The sequence below is a fragment of the Pan paniscus genome, chromosome 10 (genome assembly GCF_029289425.2).
Source record: "Pan paniscus chromosome 10, NHGRI_mPanPan1-v2.0_pri, whole genome shotgun sequence".
Classification (NCBI taxonomy): domain Eukaryota; kingdom Metazoa; phylum Chordata; class Mammalia; order Primates; family Hominidae; genus Pan; species Pan paniscus.
Window position 1 is genome coordinate 93211962 of NC_073259.2, and position 19552 is coordinate 93231513.

The 19552-nt window shown below is 34.2% G+C and overlaps 1 protein-coding gene across 6 annotated transcripts in view; it reads left to right on the top strand.

The window, feature by feature from the left end:
* Positions 1–19552, top strand: part of LRRIQ1 (leucine rich repeats and IQ motif containing 1) — a 229911-nt gene that overhangs the window by 126629 nt on the left and 83730 nt on the right. For all 6 annotated transcript variants that reach the window (XM_055095956.1, XM_055095957.1, XM_055095960.1 and 3 more), the window contains one exon: positions 4314–4415. In XM_055095956.1, coding sequence (XP_054951931.1) covers positions 4314–4415 — 102 coding nt within the window. The remainder of the gene's footprint in view (positions 1–4313; positions 4416–19552) is intronic.

A 19552-nucleotide genomic window follows, 5' to 3' on the forward strand; every position in this document is an offset into this window, starting at 1 on the left:
TTCTATTTTTCATTCACAACAGATATACAGATTAGAAACATTAAAGGGAGGATTAATGGTGAAAAGCATGAAAAAGAAAATCTGAGAGATATTTTCTAATCATCACATTTTGTCTATCTTCTGTTCAGTTGATGATGTAGAACTTATTTCATTTTGTATCTGTGAGCAAATTATTTAAGATTCTGTGCCTCAGGTTTTCTTCTTATAGAATAAAAAATGTTCAGTACTTTTTCCAGTTTTATAATTCAATCGATCTGTGATATACCATTAACTTACTTGCATCTGTCTCAAATAATGACCATAATTTAAATTTTTACTCACTAATGAGTTAAAACAATGTTTTAAATATCTAAATTTGGTTAAACACTGAAAGATTTACTAGCAATTTTTAAATATACTTGGAGATACATACCTTACATAGACAACTTGCCAACTTGAAATTTTTAAGCCACTAGAGGGCAACATCGTCTATAAAACTGCTGCGAGACTAACTAGCTCTACGGGAGTGGGGAGCATGGCAGGAGGGGTGTCAGAGAATAAGAACAATTAATTAATGTAATAAATTATGGCCTACAATCTAGCAAAGTAGTAATCCTCAAGGAAATGGAGCACAATTGCAAGAAGTATGGTAGTTTTAATTCAAATTTCTGCCACAGAAAACCTTAGAGCGCTCAGTAGCAAGCACTTCATATTTTCTGTTTGTATTTTGTACATGTTTTTATCAGTCAAGGGATATGAGTCAATAATATTTTATTTATTTAAGATGAAAATGAAAATACAGCAAAAAGCAGAGGGTCAATTAATTTAAGAAAGTAGAATGTAATGGAATCAGTTGCAGAGAGAGGGAAGAATATGAGGAAGCTCATTTATGAAGAGGCAACAAACTGAGGAAAGATGTGGTATGGGCAGCTACTAGGGGAGACTTAGTATCGATGACTTCTATTGGTAGAAGTGAGACCATCTGATTAAAAGAGGAGGAGGGTGGAGAAGGAAGAGGAGGAATTGATTGGAAGCTACACGGTAAAATCTAAAATTGTGAGGAGTTATCATTACTTATACAGTTTATGTTTGGGTTATGGTGGTTGTTTTTCCTAGTGAGTAATTGCTTTTAACCTCTTGATTGGCATAAGCTTGAACCAATATTGACTGGTCTTGTATTTCTGGGTTTTATTTGTTTGTTTGTTTGTATTTATTGTTGCTTCATACACAGAAGCAGTTTCAGAATTTGGTGATCTGTGTTGAAATTTAGCAGATATCCAGGGAAGTTTAGAATTCAGTAGTGCAGTGAAGAAGATCCTGTGTAAGGTGAGAGTTACTGGTTTATTGAAAACATGCAGGGTCAATAATCTCACAACACTGAGTGTAATTGGTAGCAAGACTGAGATGAGGTGGATGCAGAAAGGGAGTGGGTGTTTGGTTTTGATGTGGAGCACTCCTCAGAGTGCTCAGAGAGAATGGGGTCTGAGTATAGGGATTTTGGTGGAGATTAGCTGGTAAGAGGTTTAAGGAACATAGGACGAAGACCTAACATGGATTTTCTGCCAGGAATTAAGCCAGCATTAAAAAAAGGCTAATTTTTTATGTCAAGTAAACAACTCATGGGCTATAGCAAAGCCATCAGATTGCAGAATGATAATAAATGTAACTAAAGAATGTTAAGGGGGAGGGACCAGCAGGGAATAGTATAGACAAAACTCTACCAAAATGAAGTTTATTCAAGATTTATTTTGTTTACCACATCAATTTTCAGAAAGATTTTACAAGAATTTTGATCAGATGTTACTGTGTTATGCTCTCAACAACAAAAAATTAATAATAAAATTCATCTGAATAGTAAAATCCTTGAGGGCTGAAACACTCTTGACATCTCAGACCTACTACCACCATGCCTAGCACCTGGTAGATATCCAATGAATGTCAATTGACTAAAAAAAAAAACTAGATAAAAGTCACTAATATACATTTTACAGTATGTGTGTGCATTTTAGTCATGTAAATATATGCTTATATTTGGGAAAATTTAAATTAGTAAATAGTACTCCTTTTAAGATTATGAAATATTGCTAGTTATTCAAGCTTATTTTACAGCACTGCTATACACCTTATTTTACACCTGCAAAAAATGGGTAATAATAACCAGATTTGTATGTAAGAAGAAAAATACTAAAATAAAACAATGAGATAAATTAGAATTATAGAAGTTGAAAAGGGATTGTACAAGGAATTTAATAATATGGATACTCTAATGCTTAACTAAAATTATATTATTTAAATGAAATAATAAACTGTTAAGTATAGAGATGCATGCATAATAGGGACATGGTTACTTACCTAGGGGTTTCTTGAAACATTTTTGAACATCTATTTAATACCTATTTCCCCAACACTGGGCAAGTCATTGCTGGGAGATACAAAGGTTATGTTTATAAGGCAACTTACACCTGCTGTTGATTACCACAGAGGAGTAGACTTAAGTGTACAAAACTGACTTTATAATGAATAAAAACGTGTAACAAACTATACTGTTTACAATTACCTTATCCCTTGGCTTTTTTTTTTTAACTGGGTTGTGTTTTTATTTATTTATTCATTTTTTTATTGAGGTAAGAATACTGCATTATTACCAGTGGTATTTTCAGGGACTATCAAAATCAAGTGATTTTTTTTTCTATCTAAAAGTACTATGTTTCTTACTTCTTATAATTGTCCCTTTGCAATTTGAATTAATTCAAGATTAAATCAATTTATGCTGATGCAATCAGAATGACTGATAATGTAGCACTATTGCTCTTGGAGAATAAAATTATTTTGAGTAACTTGAGCTAGATAACCTTTCTAAATATTTTGTACATATTAAATTATTTGACCTTGATAATAGTATGAGGAAAGTATGATTGTTTTATTATTTGGCCAAGGAAATGCCAAAGAACTTATAAAATATCCATAGCTTCTGTTCAGTGCACTGTGTTAAATGAAATGGAGCCAATTATGGTTCTATGTATTTTTATATATTGCAGTAAATTTTATGAAGAATGTAAGTTTTTTTTTCTAAGAATATAAACTGGAAATGTTTCATTGTTGATGTCATAATTATGTCTGTTAGCTGTTATTTGTTGAGAACCTACACGAATGTGTGCATGGGACTTGATTTTTTTTACACAAATGATCTCATTAATTTGTACAGTACTACTAGTACTTCAAAGACAATATTACTTCTGTTGGACAGAGGAAGAGACAGAAGGTGAGAACAGTTTTTCCAGAGTCATACAACTAGTAAAATTTGGCACTAGGATCTAACCCAAGTCTGCTGAATTGTTTGTGATGTTGTCAGAAAATACATAGATCAAATAAAAAGGCAAGAAGAGCAAGAGAGTAGAGAGATGGTTATAAGACACCAAACAGTTTGCAAGCCCATGGTAATGTCTTTCCTCATTGACTAATTGTTCTTTGACATGTCATTTTTTTTTGTAAGTGACTTAGATGATATATAATACTTATTTTATGAAATATATATACATAGATTTTATTATTCTTACTGATAGTTCATATTGAATTCATAAGAAACATTTAATAACACCTGAGATTACATATATTAATACTTACAAAATGTACCTAAACATTGTCCAACATTTTCCCTAATCTTGAGAAATACAATCATTGTGAAAAATGTAAATCATACTTAGTAAAGATGAATTATTACTAGAAGACTAATGGAAATTGTCAGGTTGCTCATGCTGCAGAATAGCTATGCAAATACTATTTATTTTTGCTACTTTAGCATTTAATTAAAATATGTAATTTGGTATTTACAACATTAAAAATCTTGTTTCTTAATTTGATATGTATAGTCTGCATTCACAATCTATTTTTTGTAATATTAATAGATCTTGAATATTCTTGGCTTTGAATATATGGAGAAAATTTATACATCTTTGTTATCTGAAAATACATTAGGGCAAAGAGAAACCACTGTTTTAGGTGTTAAATTAATGAAATAACCTTTTCCTACCTGTTTCTTATTCCATTAGTTGTCTTGCTTCCATCTTTTGTATCCCATCTCCCCACAGTTTAGATGGAAAAGTAGAGTATTTCTGTTCTTTAAGTATTGGCTATTTGTTTAATCAGATAACCAATAATACGTACATGGTTGGCTACCTTTCCATGTTATGAAGCTTAATATAACATCATCATCAATTTCATAGAGCTTTATAAAGTGGATTTTTTTTACTACCACCATATAAGAAATATGTGGACATTTAGAGAAGGAATTAACCAAAGATGAACTTTGCTCCTTTCTTATTCGTTTTGTTTAGATTCCACTGTGCGTCTAGCCTTATTCAAAAACAGTGAAAATAAAGTGTCTCTTCCAAAATCACCAAAGATGGTACAGCCCAGAAGAGATGGTTACTTTGAAGGTATGGCTTAATAACAGATACATAGAGAGGTAAAAAGATAAAGAAAGATTAAAAGAATTATATTTACAATAAATTTTTAATTCTTAATCATAAAGTATATATATAAAGAATTATGTATAACATATACTTGAATAACTCAAAATATGGCTCTTAAAGCTGAAGTGCTAATTTAGTGTGCTGAAATATTGATATAGTCATTGAAAATTTGTATCAATGTTTACATAAATTTTAATTTTTTTATTTATATATGAACGTTTTATAATGATGTATCATCAGTGACATTAATGTTATTTAAATTTTACAGTGACAGATATATTAACTTGTATCAGTGGAAGTGATCACATGTCGAAATGATATTCTGTTTACTGCCAATTTACACAAATTGTATTAAGCCCTATAAATTATACTCTGGAATTTAAAATATTTTACAATATTTGAAGTTTGCCCAACTCACTGTTGGAGTGAGGGATTTGCACATCTAGGTGGTGATAGTTCTGATTGTATCTCTGATTTCAACGTTCAGTCAGAAAAAACATGAACTTAAATTATTAAACAGAAATATTTAAATGTAATAAAGTAGCAAGCATGATGCAAAACAGTGCAGCAAACATGACTTAAAACGTTTGCCATCTGCTTTCCTTTTAATATTAATGTTTTTTAGTTTTTATACTAAAAAATTGTACTACTTTTTTAGTATAAAATTTTTATTTAGTTTTAAATTTTCATTTTAGTATAAATTTTTTATAATTTAACCTATAGTTTGGATAGCAATTTTAATAGAAAAATGGAATCATATTTTAATGAAAAGGACCTATGAACATTTTCAATATTTTGTCTTCTATAAGATTTAAATAAATCTTAAAATTTAGGCATCTTCATAGCATGATTGAAAATGGAAACAGTTTGATTTACATTTCTGTTTTGTAATGTCTAAAACTAAAGAAAAATTTGTTAACCACCAAATTTACACCATCCTAGAAATGCCTACTGAAGTATGTAGGGGTAGAAGTCATGGAGTCTAGAATTTTCCATAAAGTAGATAGCAATAGTCTGGGCGTGATGGCTCACGCCTGTAATCTCAGCACTTTGGGAGGCCGAGGCAGACAGATCACGAGGTCAGAAGATCGAGACCATCCTGGCTAACACGGTGAAACCCTGTCTCTACTAAAAATACAAAAAATTAGCCGGGCGTGGTGGCCGGCTCCTGTAGTCCCAGCTACTGGGAGGCTGAGGCAGGAGAATGGCGTGAACCCGGGAGGCAGAGCTTGCAGTGAGCCAAGACCGCACCACTGCACTCCAGCCTGGGCGACAGAGCGAGACTCCACCTCAAAAAAAAAAAATTAATAATAAAAACATACATAGAAAGATAAATAAAGCAAGTGTGGGAAATTATTTTGAAATTGTTGGACCAACAGATGATAGTGTGTAAAGGTTTCCTTTACATTCTTTTTTTATATTAAATATTTTCCATAGTAAAACATTTAAAAATTTTGGTGCCCATTATCCATGTCAAAACACAATATTATTTCAACAAATATTTATGGATTAATATTTTGATAGAATTAAAATATATTCCCATTTTAAAATAAGGCTTGGGTTTTAATCATTGAGTATATTTCATTGTTATAGTCTTAACTCTACCATTTCAGTCTTTTTTAAAAAAATGTAGAAATTCTGCTGAAATCAGTAATAACTCTACAGATATTGTTTATTAAATAGGAATGTTGTTGCATTAGAAAAGAACTGCCTAGGAAGAAAGATAAGCAGGGTGTTTTTATCCTTTAATTTAACACATATCTCAGACTCATAAAATAAATCTATCCTAATAGGTTCTCTTGCATCCTATCTTGTTCTATTAAATGTGAAGCTACATTACCATCTAGAATAGTATAATATGTATGTATGATATGTTTATTGAATTGTGTACTGGTATAAAATATGCTAGAAATAGTTCAAAGTAGTGATAAATTCAAAGTGGCCTATAGAATATAAAACATTTCCACATAAGCTTTACGATGTGATGTTCTATGATTTCGTTTTCTTTCCCCCAAGTGAATTTTGTTTCGTTTGCTTTCTTTTGGAACCAAGTAAAGTACATTTGGCATTTCATTAATTTCACTGAATGAGTTTTATGTATTTACCAGATTTTCTAATGTGCTATAGGTTTTTGTTGTTGTTTGTTTAGGAATAGGCTTGGCAAAAACAGTTTTATATGGAAGATTTTTTTTAACAGTTAATGTGTTTATTCTTGTCCCTCTTTTTAAGGGGAAAACAGTGACGAAAAGTGAGGCAAAATCATTTGTTCATTGCTGGCCAAGTTGAACCCCATGTTGTCTTTAACTGCTGCTCTGGAATTATTCACTTCAGAGAATCACAGATATTTCCTGATGCCACAGAGTGCAGCTTCCAAAGAAATATCCCAACTTACCCCTACTGCCCAGTAGAGAGTGCCTCCTGAACCCAATTCTTTTGAGATACAACTTTATTATAAAATGCACCTCTTTTAAAAGTGCAATACAATGAACTCTACTATATTTACAGTTACATAACCATCACCAAATCTAGTTTTAGAACATTGGAAGATCTTTTATTCCTTAAGAAAAAAAATCAAATAAAATTAGTGGTTGGGCATCTGATGCCCCCCAGAAAAGTGAGGAAGATCAAAATTAAATTTTCCTGTAGGTTCATATTGAATAATTCCATGTGGAACAGTATCTCAGCACAATGGTATGCCAACACTGTCTTATAATTTCCTTGGTTTTGTTGAAATTGGATCATACTGTAGAACTGCTTGACTATTGCTTTCCAAAATCCACATTTATTTTAGTAACATTGTATAAATTTAAAAAAAAATTACTTTCTATCTCCACTCTGCAATGTTGACTATATGGGGTTTCCATGATTCTTCTTACAAATTTGATTTTTATTGTGGCTTTTTCTGAACATCCCTAGCAAAAACATTAGTAGCAAGAAAGGATGGTAGATATATCTCTGTTGGTCTATGATTAAAAATATGCTTAAATTCAAGGAATAGTTGATATTAAATATCAAATTATATTAAAAATATAAGGTAAAATATTATACCATTTTAACAGTCTATGTTTTACAGGATGTTCTTCTATTTTTTCTATGTTCATAAAATGTTGACCATTTTTGTCTGGCTACCAGATTTAGATCTTTAACTTAATCAAGTATGAGGAGCCTTTGACCATGCCTGTCCCCAGAGTCACCTCATATATGTGCCATGTGTCACCTATTAGCCAGTTGTTCCTATGAGACAAGTCTGAGAGCCTGAACACTTTGCAGATTTAACATTGGCTTATTTTATTTATTTGTTTATTTATATTTATTTTGACTCAGATGCCTGTCTTTGTTTACCTTTGTTACCAACCTGTAATACCTACTTGGATTTCAATATCCTATATTGTCTTAGAACTCAAAACAATTTCTCGGTTATTGCCTTAAAGATCTGCAGTCAAGTTTCTTTTTTTTCTGTCTTAATTGTTTAGTTTGGAGCTCTGACATCATTTATATTCATCACTTGCATAAGAACAAGCATAGCTTAATGGACATTAGTGTAGATTCTGGAGTTAGTCCAACACAGTTTGAATCTTGACTTTATCGTTTATTAGCTCTGTGACCTTTGGGAAGTTGTTTAACTTCTCTGTTTCTCATTATTTTTCATCTATGAAATAAGAGGCGAACAGTACTTAGGCATGGGGAGTATTGTGAGGATTACATAGATTTTATTTGTGAGAATCTTGGAACACAATCTAAGTACATATTAAGTGCTCAAAATGTAATCATTAGCAATAGTCATTTTAAAAGTATGGCATTCCTTCTTGTTCTTGTTTACAATTAGTTCTCTTTATTCCATTTATTATTAAGTACTGTGCTGAGAGTTTTACTTACGTTCTCTGATTCAGTGCTTTCAGAAACTTTGAGAAAGGTATTATGACTGTCAACATTTTACAGATGATAAAACAGTAGTATTGAGAGATTGATAGGTGACTTGACCAAGGTTTCTACATAGAAAACAAGTGACTGAAGGGAAATGGTAATAATTTCTTTAACAAATAAAGCTTGCAAAATCAAAACAAAATACAAATGTTAGAGAAAAAAGATTACCAGGTAACCATGAAATTTATACCACTTAGAATTAAAATACTTAGGAAAAAAGTAAAGACTAATTATTAAAATAAGGTAAAACTCTGAGAAAACCATAATCAATTTTGGTTTTTATTCCTTTCTCCTAGTTGCATTAATATAATTTAGGATATCATTTAGTGCCAACATGGTAATGAAGATTTTATTTGTGACCTATAGTTAGCTGCTATCTTGGATAATGTTATTATTGATATTATTATGATAACCTAATATTAAATATCAAGTCTGTGAGATTCTTAGTAAAGAGTGACCATTTTAAAAATAATTCCAACTTTTATTTTAGATTCAGGGGTAACATGGGCAGTTTTGTTAAATTGTGTATGATACTGAGGTTTGGGCTACAAATGATCTCATCACCCAGATAAAGAGCATAGTAACAAACAGGTACCGTTTTTCAGCCCCTGGTTTCCTCCCTCTCTCCCCACTCTAGTAGTTCCTGGGGTCTATTGTTTCTGTCTTTGCGTCCATGTGTACCTGATGTTTAGCTCCCACTTATAAGTGAGAACATGCGGTATTTGGTTTTCTGTTCCTGCATTAATTGCTTTAAGATAATGGCCTCCATGTTGCTGGAAAGGACATGATTTCTTACTTTTTTTTTTTTTTTTTTTTTTTTGAGACAGAGTCTTGCTCTGTCACCCAGGCTCAAGTGCAGTGACACTATCTCTTCTCACTGCAACCTCTGCCTCCCGGGTTCAAGCAATTCTCCTGCCTCATCCTCCCAAGTAGCTGGCATTACAGGCACACGCCACCACGCCCAGCTAATTTCTTTTGTATTTTAGTAGAGACGGGGTTTCACCGTGTTGCCCAGGTTGGTCTCCTGAGCTCAGGCAATCCACCCGCCTTGGCCTCCCAAAGTGCTAGGATTACAGGCATGAGCCACCGCACCCGGCTGATTTGATGCATTTTAATGGCTCCATAGTATTCCATGGTATATATGTTCCACATTTTCTTTATCCAAACCACTGCTGACGAGCACCTAGGTTGATTTCAGGTCCCTGCTATTGTGACTAGTGCCGCGATGTACATACGAGTGCATGTCTTTTTGGTAGAAGGATTTATTTTCCTTTGGGTTTATACCCAGTAATAGGATTGCTGTGTCGAATGGTAGTTCTATTTTCAGTTCTTTGAGAAATCTCCCACATTTTGAATCACATGTTTTAATTTTCAGATATATGAGAACCTCCCCACAGAGCCTATATTTTTGCTTCATTATTCCTATTTTTATTTATACATAAATTAAGTCACTTTCCTGCCCTCATCTACTGAAACTTCTAAATTTGCTACTTCTAAAGTCAATGCCAAATTCAGACTTCTGGCTTTGGTCAGGGAAGGAAGTTAGCCAAGCCAGGAAAAAAATTTAGTCTGGCCCAACAACTTTCTCAGGAATGCGGGTTTATTTAGTCTTAGCTCCTCCATTCCCTAGGACAATTGTACTCGATTTCAAGTCAGATTTTCTTAATTCCCAGTCTGCTGCTGTCATCACTAACATACTTCCTATTTGTTCTTTTATAAAATAGAAGATTTGCAGATAACTCTTGGTTTTATAAACATATATTCAAATATTTTTGTATTAAATGTTTAAATATTGAATGTATTAAGAAACCTATAACTTCTATAATTTTTACTCCAGAACATTTCTTTTGTGACACTTTTTACTTTAGAATTATAAGCATTTTCTCCTCCTGACTTCTCCTTTTTAATGCCAGCTTAGAGAACAGTTTATGTTGTGTAGATTGCTTTAAAGGAGGTCTTGCATTTCCCTAGCTGTTTATAGTACTTGCTAATAGTGCCAATGACTATGTATTAAGAGATGGCAGCATAAATGCCACAGGGCATATGCAGGCAACAAAATACCTGAAGGCAGCCCCGTAAGAAGAGATGCTCATAATTTTATTCCACTGAGCAAGATTCAATAACTAGTCAAAATTATCATGGATGCAAAGATTTATAAAATGTGATTTATCAGTATGTCAGTCTCCAACAAACACTATATTTTGAATTACTGTTTTCCTACTAAGTTTTGAGCTCCATGTATTTCTTTAATACCCCTAGCCCTTAGCACAGTGCCTAATGTATAATGGATGCTTAATAAATGTTTTTTGATGAATAACTGAAAAATACGAAGGACCCTGGCATTAAAGAGTGTCAAACATAGATGGAGTTGCAATATGCTTATATAATATTTTTTAACATGCTGTTTGCTTTGCCAAATTAGACTCATTGCCCTATGCAATCCAGAAAAATCTCTTCACTTGGCTAATTTGTATTATCTCAGGCATTTAATTTTTTAGGAAGACTTTTCTGATTCTAGTTTAGAACACCACTCACTGTGTGTCCTGAATAAACTTTTATATGCCATATGTATTATTAGTCAGGGTTCTCTAGAGGGACAAAACTAATAGGATAGTTGTATATATAAAGGGAATTTATTAAAAAGTATTGACTAACACGATCACAGAGTGAAGCCCCACAATAGGCCATCTGCAAGCTGAGGAGCAAGGAAGCCAGCCCGAGTCTCAAAACCTCAAAAGTAGGGAAGCCAACAGTGCAGTCTTCAGTCGTTTGCTGAAGGCCCAAGTGCCTCTTGCAAACTGCTGGTGTAAGTCCAAGAGTCCAAAAGCTGAAGAACTTGGAGTCCAATGTTCTAGGGCAGGAAGCATTCAGCATGGGAGAAAGAGGAAGGCTGGAAGACTCAGCAAGTCTCTCTTCCATCTTCTCCTGCCTACTTAATTCAAGCCAAGCTGGCAGCTGATTAGATGGTGCCCACCCAGATTGAGGGTGGGCCTGCCTTTCCCTGTTTACTGACTCAAATGTTAATCTCCTTTGGCAACACCCTCACAGACACAACCAGGAACAATACTTTGCATTCTTCTATCCAATCAAGTTGACACCCAGTATTAACCATCACAAGTCCACCCCTTGTCAACTTGAACCCATTCACATGTCCTGACATCACACATAATCTTCAAATAAAGACAATAATAAGGTCATAATAATGCCTAACCTAACGCAGCTAGCATTCATACAATCGGAAGTGCACTAATCCTTAACCTAAATGCTATTACATAAAGTTAACAACACTTAAATCCTGTCATGAAGTCAATAAATTTTATGGCACATTATAAAGGAAAAAGAAAGGAAATAAAATGAAGATATTTTCTTAGTACAAGTGTATACGTGCACAAACAAGTTCTTAATGAAATAAGAAGAAAATACTCTTGACAATCACAGTCCTACCTTCTTCTAATACCCATCCCATTGCCTTCAGCAAGCACCTCAGCAGGTCATGGTTTTTTATCTGGAGGAGTGAACCAAACCTTCATTCCTGAAGGGGCTGGGCCATTTGTAGTCCTGCCTGGAGTGGGTTCCTGTAGTTACCTACTGACCTTAATCACAGGGCATGGTAATACTAAGGGACACCCTAAGGGATCTCCTGTCCCACTCATATTCCGCCTTACCTCCATCATGAAGTAGTAGACTTCATCTTGATACTCTGGGCCAATCACCCCAGCCAACACTACAGCTCCCTTGTTAGCCTATTGACTTAGAGGTAGGAGGAGCACAAAGTAGCCAGGTGGCAATCTTAACTTCCAGTTTAATGGAATTATTGTTGTATCTCCTGGTGGCAGCATTCCTCCTTTTGGAACTAAGACCTCTAGGCCAGCAGAATATAATGTCATAGGAACAGGAAGCAAAAATTTTGCTAGTGGGTCACTAGGGGTGATGGTGAGTGGTGCCACTTCCAATTCCGCCCCTTAATTCCTGGACCTGTGAATCCTGGCTATGGGAGAAAGAGTACCATATATTGGACACTGATTCAGGGAATACACAGCCTTCTGGAGAACTTTGCCCCAGGCCTGCAAAGTATTGTCACCTATTTTGTATTGTAATTGTGACTTCGAAAGGCCATTCCACCATTCTATCAATGCAGCTGCTTCAGCTTCAGATGATGGGGAATATGGTAAGACCAGCGAATTCCATGAGCATAAGCCCACTGCCACACTTCTTTAGTTATAAAGTTTGTGCCTTGGTCAGAGGCAATACTGTGAGGAATACCATGGCAACAACATATCATCAATAGGGTAAAACTAACCTGTCTCACACCACCACTCACTATGTTTCAATAGTATCCTGAGGAAATTATTATATACCATATAATATAATAGCCTCCTTAGTGTTGCTTATCGTTTATCATTTGTACAAGGCACTGTTCTAAGTATTTTATCTCTACTAATTAATGACATTCTCACAAGCAGGCTTTTGAGATAGGAGACAAAACTTCATTCCTTTTGGAAAAGATAGTATCTTTTCCAAATCTGCCTGCATTTGCAAGGAATGAAGGATAAAATAGCAAAATCTTGTAATCTGTTTTTTGCATGATTTTTTTATAAGTCTTGACTAGTAGGGAGAGAGGAACCTGGAGAAAGAGTCAGTAACAAAACTAAATAAAATTGAAATGTAAGTTGGAAGCCCTTAGATAATTGAAGATCAGGAGCTATGTTTTGATTTTTTTAATGTGATATGCTAGCTCTTGATATAATTAAGTATCTAAAATCTTTTCATGGCCTCCTGTTGTCCTTTGAATAAAAGCTGGACTTGATATTAAATATCATGTCCTACCGGACTGTAATTGTCAAGCCCTCTTTCTGTTCCTCAAGTATGATAAGCACTTTATTATTTTGTAGCTTTCGTATTTCATCCTCTTTCTGCCTAAACAGTGCCCTTAGCATTTTACACAAATGGCTGTCTTATTGTTTAGTTTCACATTTATCCAGTGTGAGAACCTTTCCCTGTAACACTATTTCACATAGCCTTTTCCTCTCTTACCAGCTCCTCTCTCTCATAACACCTGTCATTTTGTGGCATTTATTTGCTATTGTCTCATTTATTTATTTAAACTGCTTACTTATATATTGTGGCTCCAGCAATAGTATGGAAGGAGAGCCATGTCAGAATGGTTTATTCTTATATCCTCAGCACTTAGAGCAGTGCCAGTAGTATATTGGTTCTCAATAAATATATGATTAAGAAAGAATGTAAATGTACATGACATCTTATAATTAAAACTTCCTAAATATATTCTAGGCAGTATCACATCATTTAGTAATACAAGGTTTGAAATAAATTTCAATTTTCTACAGAAAAAATAAATCTGATTAGAGAATTTGGTCCAGTGAAGCATAAAACAAACAATAACTTTTAAAACATTTATATCTGGATAAGGTAGATTCAGGGAATGGCAATCTAAGGTCTGAGAGCAACCTATTCAACTATTTTTTAATCCAAATCAGTTATAAATAGCTCATATTTTTTGTATTTCCCCCTAATTCTGCCATAATTGAATATTTGTGTTCTATTCCAAAGTATGTATTTGTATGTGCATATTATATATATATATATGTACTTAAATGCTCATATGAAGTCAGTAAAACTTACATCACATAATAAAGGAAAAAGAAAGGAAATAAAATGAAGATATTTTCTTAGTACAAGCATATACATGCACAAACGTGTTCTTAACAAAATAAGGAGTCATATATACTATGCATATACAAAAAATTGTATATGCATAGTATATGCACATATTATATGTATATATAATTTACATATCCCATGTATAAATATATATATAACATATATACTTTATAGATACACTTTTTATACATATATGTGTGTATATATGAGAGATATGTATATGGTTAAATTTTTAAATAGGAAGAGATTTCAGAGCTCTTAGAGTTTTTTGAAATGGACCATATGTAGCCTGTGTACTTTTTGTTAAAAAAAAAAAAAAGAGGACTTCCACTTCTCATAATAGAGGACTATGTAATTCTGATCAACTGTACTTCAGAGAACGACTACAAAAGCTGGAAAATTTTTGTTTTAAAAATTTCAGTGAAGTCATTGGAGACCTAACAAGTAAGAAATTATAAGTCAAGAAGGAAATCCAAAGAGCTGAGAAGCTGATAAAAATTTTTGATGTTACTTGCCTAGGTCAACTGGAAATAGATTTTTCACTAGCCTCTTACCTGAAACAAAAATAAATCATCTCCAAAAATAGATAACATAATTCTAGACTTCTTTCTATCTCCACAGTTTTTCATATAAAATATCTGGCACACAGTGAAAAATAAACATGGAAAGAGATGAGACATCATTATTGAACAAGAGAAACAATAGATGATGTAAGTAGAGCCAATGAGACTTTAGATAATGGAGATTTAAAAATAAATGTACATAATGTCTTTGAGGATACGGAAGAAGAAATTGAGAATTTCAGCAGGATATTAAACCTATAAAAATATCCAAATTGAAAGTTTATAACTTAAAACCACGACTGAACTTAAAAATTCAATGGATGGATTCAGCTACAGATTAATCAAAACTGAAGAGAGAATTATCAACTGAACTACATTTAGAATCCAATAAAGAGAAGTGTGAGGCAGTGGAGTACAAGTAACATTTGAAGGATTTATGGTTGAATATTTACCAAAAGTGAAGAAAAAGCTGAAGTTGTAAATGCAAGAAATTAATGTGCATAAAGAAAATATATACAATAAAAACCACATCTTGGCATATCATCATAAAATTGCTAAAATAGAAGACAAAGACAGAAATTTTAATAAGAGCCACAGAAAAAGATACATCATCTTCAAAGAAGCATCAGTAATAAAGCTAACTTCTTCAGAGAAACAAAGCCAGAAGATAATTGTTGTGGACTTAGTTGTGTCCTTCAAAAATTCATAGGTTGAAGCCTTGATGTCCAATTTGACTGTATTTGGAGTTAGGAACTGAAAGAGGTAATTGAGATAAAATTCAGTCAGAAGGTTGGGCCCATAATCCAATAGAATGAATGTCCTTTTTAGAAGAGGAAGAGACACCAGGAGTGTGTGGGTACAGAGGCAAGCACATATGAAGAGAAGGTGGCCATCTGCAAGCCAAGGAGAGAAGCCTCTGAAGAAACCTCACCTTCCAGCACCTGGATCTTGGACTTTCAGCTTCTACAACTGTGAGCAAATAAATTTCTGTTATTTAAGCATCCCAGTCTGTTTTGTTATAGCAGCCCAAGCTAACTAATGTAATAATGTAGTGGTAGCTTCAAAGTGCTAAAATAATATATCTTCCACCATGAAAGTTTATATCTAGCAAAACTTCTTACATCAAAAAGAAAGCAAAGCACACATACCACCCAACTCCCCAATTGCTGCTTTCCTGGACAGCTACAAGGAAGAAGAAAGAAGGCACCTGGGTTCCTGAGCCAAAGCTTCACAGAGAAAGTAGGGAAGAATAGTAACTTTGGTGAAGTCCATGGCACCCCTTTGTCCCTTGCCCCTTGTAAGAAACTTCTCTGTCATCTGTATCAGGTACCCCCCTACCTGTCTCATAGGACACTCTGTATTTCTGGAATAGCTAGAAATTCTATCCAAGTCTCAGAGAATTACTACAACATCTTGGAAAGTTTGTCATCCTTAAGAATATTGCCTTTTATCTAAACTAGGCTACATGAATTAATGAAGTAACAATGGATTTAGACTGAGAAAGTCTTGTGTTAAATCTTGCATAGACACTCACTAGCTAAATACTCCATGTCCTGTTTTTCTGAATTGCAAAATCAGAATACTAGCCTTTACTTCTCATGATATTTTGAAAATTAAATGAGAATCTAAGAGCTTCTGGATAAAAATGATGCTGCTGAAAATCTCCCTAAAATTTCTGTGGAGGTATTTTTAAGATATAGATGAGCAAATATGGGAATATTAGGAAGGGGCAACAGCAATAGAACTTTTTAGGCTAGAAAGTAAATATGTGAGTAATAATGAGAAAGCAAAAGCTTAAACCAGCAATGGGAAAATATGAGATCTGTCTCTATGTCAAAGGTTCAGGAATTGATGGTATTAGGCCCTCTTGATATGAGATGAAGTGGGCATTAAAATAAATATATTGGCCGGGTGCAGCAGCTCATACCTGTAATCCCAGCACTTTGTGAAGCTGAGGCGGGTGGATCACAAGATCAAGAGATCGAGCCCACCCTGGTGAACATGGTGAAACCCCATCTCTACTAAAAATTAAAAAAAAAAAATAGCTGGCATGGTGGTGCACACCTGTAGTCCCAGCTACTCGGGAGACTGAGGTAGGAGAATCGCTTGAACCTGGGAGGCAGAGGTTGCAGTGAGCCGAGTTCGTGCCATTGCATTCTAGCCTGGTGACAAAGCAAGACTCCGTCTCAAAAACAATAAATAAAATAAAATAAAATACTATTTGTCTTACCTCAACAAAATTTTTAACATTAATTCTGTAATAAAATTCTGTAAATTCTGTAAATTTAACATTAACATTAATTCTGTAAATACTGTCTCTGTATTTGAGAATACCAGGCTTATTTGAGATTCTTGGTGTCTTGTTAAAACTAAGAGTAATTGTAGGAATGTATATTAAATGCTAAGGCCCTAGGCCATTCTTCTAATTAGCTTCCAGAATGCTGATATATGTGTCCTAGTGAGCTTATGCTCCCATAACAAAATACCATAGTCTGGGTGCCTTAGAGAACAGAAATTTATTTCTCACAAATCTGCAGCCTGGGAAGTCCAGCGTCAAGGTTCTAGCTAATTCAATTCCTGATGAGGGCTCCTGTCTTGGATTGTTGACAGCCACCTGCTTGCCATATCCTTACATGTGCAAATACACTCTTTTTCTCCCTGCTCACTCAGAAAGCTAGAGACTACACACGCAATCACTCATACACACACACACACATGCACACACACATACACACACACACAGAAAGAGAGAGAGAGAGAGAGGTCTATCTCTTCTTCTTCTTATAGGACCAGTAATTCCATCATGAGGATCCCACCCTCATTTCCTAATTTAACCCTAATTACCTCCTTAAAGACTGCATTACAAATACCATCACATTGGGGGTTAGGGTTTCAACGTATGAATTTTGGGGGTACACAAATATTTAGACCATAGCACCATGCCTTTAATCTCCAGGCAAGAGATTAGAAGAGTCTTTCTGAAGATTCTTATCAGTGCAAGAGGAAACATCTAAAAACTGATATCAGGTATTACAATATAGGACTCGTGTAAGTCACCTTTAGGTAAAACTCTCAGACAGTAGGGTTTGCAGTTTCCTATCAACTTTATAGACCCCCACTCTAAAAGAAGCAAATGACGATCATTAAACAAACTAAAGAAAATATATAACATGAAAATTAGGGGAAAAAGTAGCAAGCATAATAAAGATACCAGATGAAAAACATCTTCAAGAATACCATTAATATTTTCATAGACATAAAAAAGGGTATGCCCATGAAATAGAATGAGATGCTATAATAAGAAAGAGGGAGATCAGAGACCCAAAAATATCTCTTCGATAGCAGAAATAAAAAAAAAACTTGGCAGAAGATATTGATAAATAAGTCTCCCAGAAACCAGAGGAAAAATACAAAATACTAGAATAACATACAAAAGAAAATATAAATAGAGACTCAGTTCAGGAGGTCCAACATTTGATAAATAATCAGAGATCCAGGCCCGAAGCAGTGGCTCACACCTGTAATCCCAGCACTTTGGGAGGCCAAGGCGGGCAGATAGTTGAGGCCAAGAGTTCTAGATCAGCCTGGCCAACATGGCGAAACCCTGTCTCTACTAAAAATACAAAAAAAAAAAAAATAGCTGGGCATGGTGCTGTGTGCCCTTAGTCCCAGTTACTTGGGACGCTGAGAAAAGAGAATCACTTGAACCCGAGAGGCAGAAGCTGTAGTGAACCAAGATCACGCCACTGTACTCCAGCCTGGGTGACAGAGCAAGAGTACAGCTCAAAAAAAAAAAAAAAAAAAAAAAAAAAAAATCTGAGATCCAGAAACAGAGAATAGCAGCAATGTCAACAACAAACAGATGGAAGAAAATTATCAAAGAAATAATTCCAAAAAAATGTTCCAAAACTAAAGGACCATTTTCCAGGCCCACTAAATGTTAGGAAAATGAATGAAAATAAACCAATCTTTTTGGCCCATATTTGAAAAATGTCATAAAACCAAGGACAATGAAACGAACCTCAAAGTCCTCCAAAAGGAAGACCAGATCTCTTGCAATGGGTCAGTTATCTAAAATATATTGAATTTCCCAACAGTAGCCTTGGATCCTAGAAAACAATAGAACAGTATTTTCAACATTCTTAGAAAACATTATTTCCAACCTAAAATTATATGAACAGGGAAACTATTAATAAAATTTAAGAATATAAAAGCATACTAAGTCTTAATTTATTTCCCTTGCAATCTTGCTCAGAAAGCTACTGAGGGAACTGCTCCACTGAAGTGGTAAACCAATAAAAACTAATACATGAGATCCAGCAAGAGAAAGAAGCAAAGGAATTTCATGATGATAGTGAAAAGAGATCTCAAGATGACAGCTCACACGGGCTTAGAGAATAAACATTCCATGATGACAGAGAACACCATGAGCAGTCCTTCTGAGCAGGGAGAAAAAGAGTATATTTGCTATCAATACATTCAAGTATATCAGATCAATTCTAAAGTAAATACTAAAGAGTATTCTTCGGGCAGAAGAAAAAGACTTCCAGATAAAATCTAGGAGATATAGGAAGTAATAAGAAGCAAAGAAGGGTTTCTATATGGTTAAATCTAAACAATCATTGGCTTCGTTCAGGGGTTTTAACAATAATAAGACATGAAGTCCTTGCCCATGCCTATGTCCTGAATGGTAATGCCTAGGTTTTCTTCTAGGGTTTTTATGGTTTTAGGTCTAACGTTTAAATCTTTAATCCATCTTGAATTGATTTTTGTATAAGGTGTAAGGAAGGGATCCAGTTTCAGCTTTCTACATATGGCTAGCCAGTTTTCCCAGCACCATTTATTAAATAGGGAATCCTTTCCCCATTGCTTGTTTTTCTCAGATTTGTCAAAGATCAGATAGTTGTAGATATGCGGCATTATTTCTGAGGG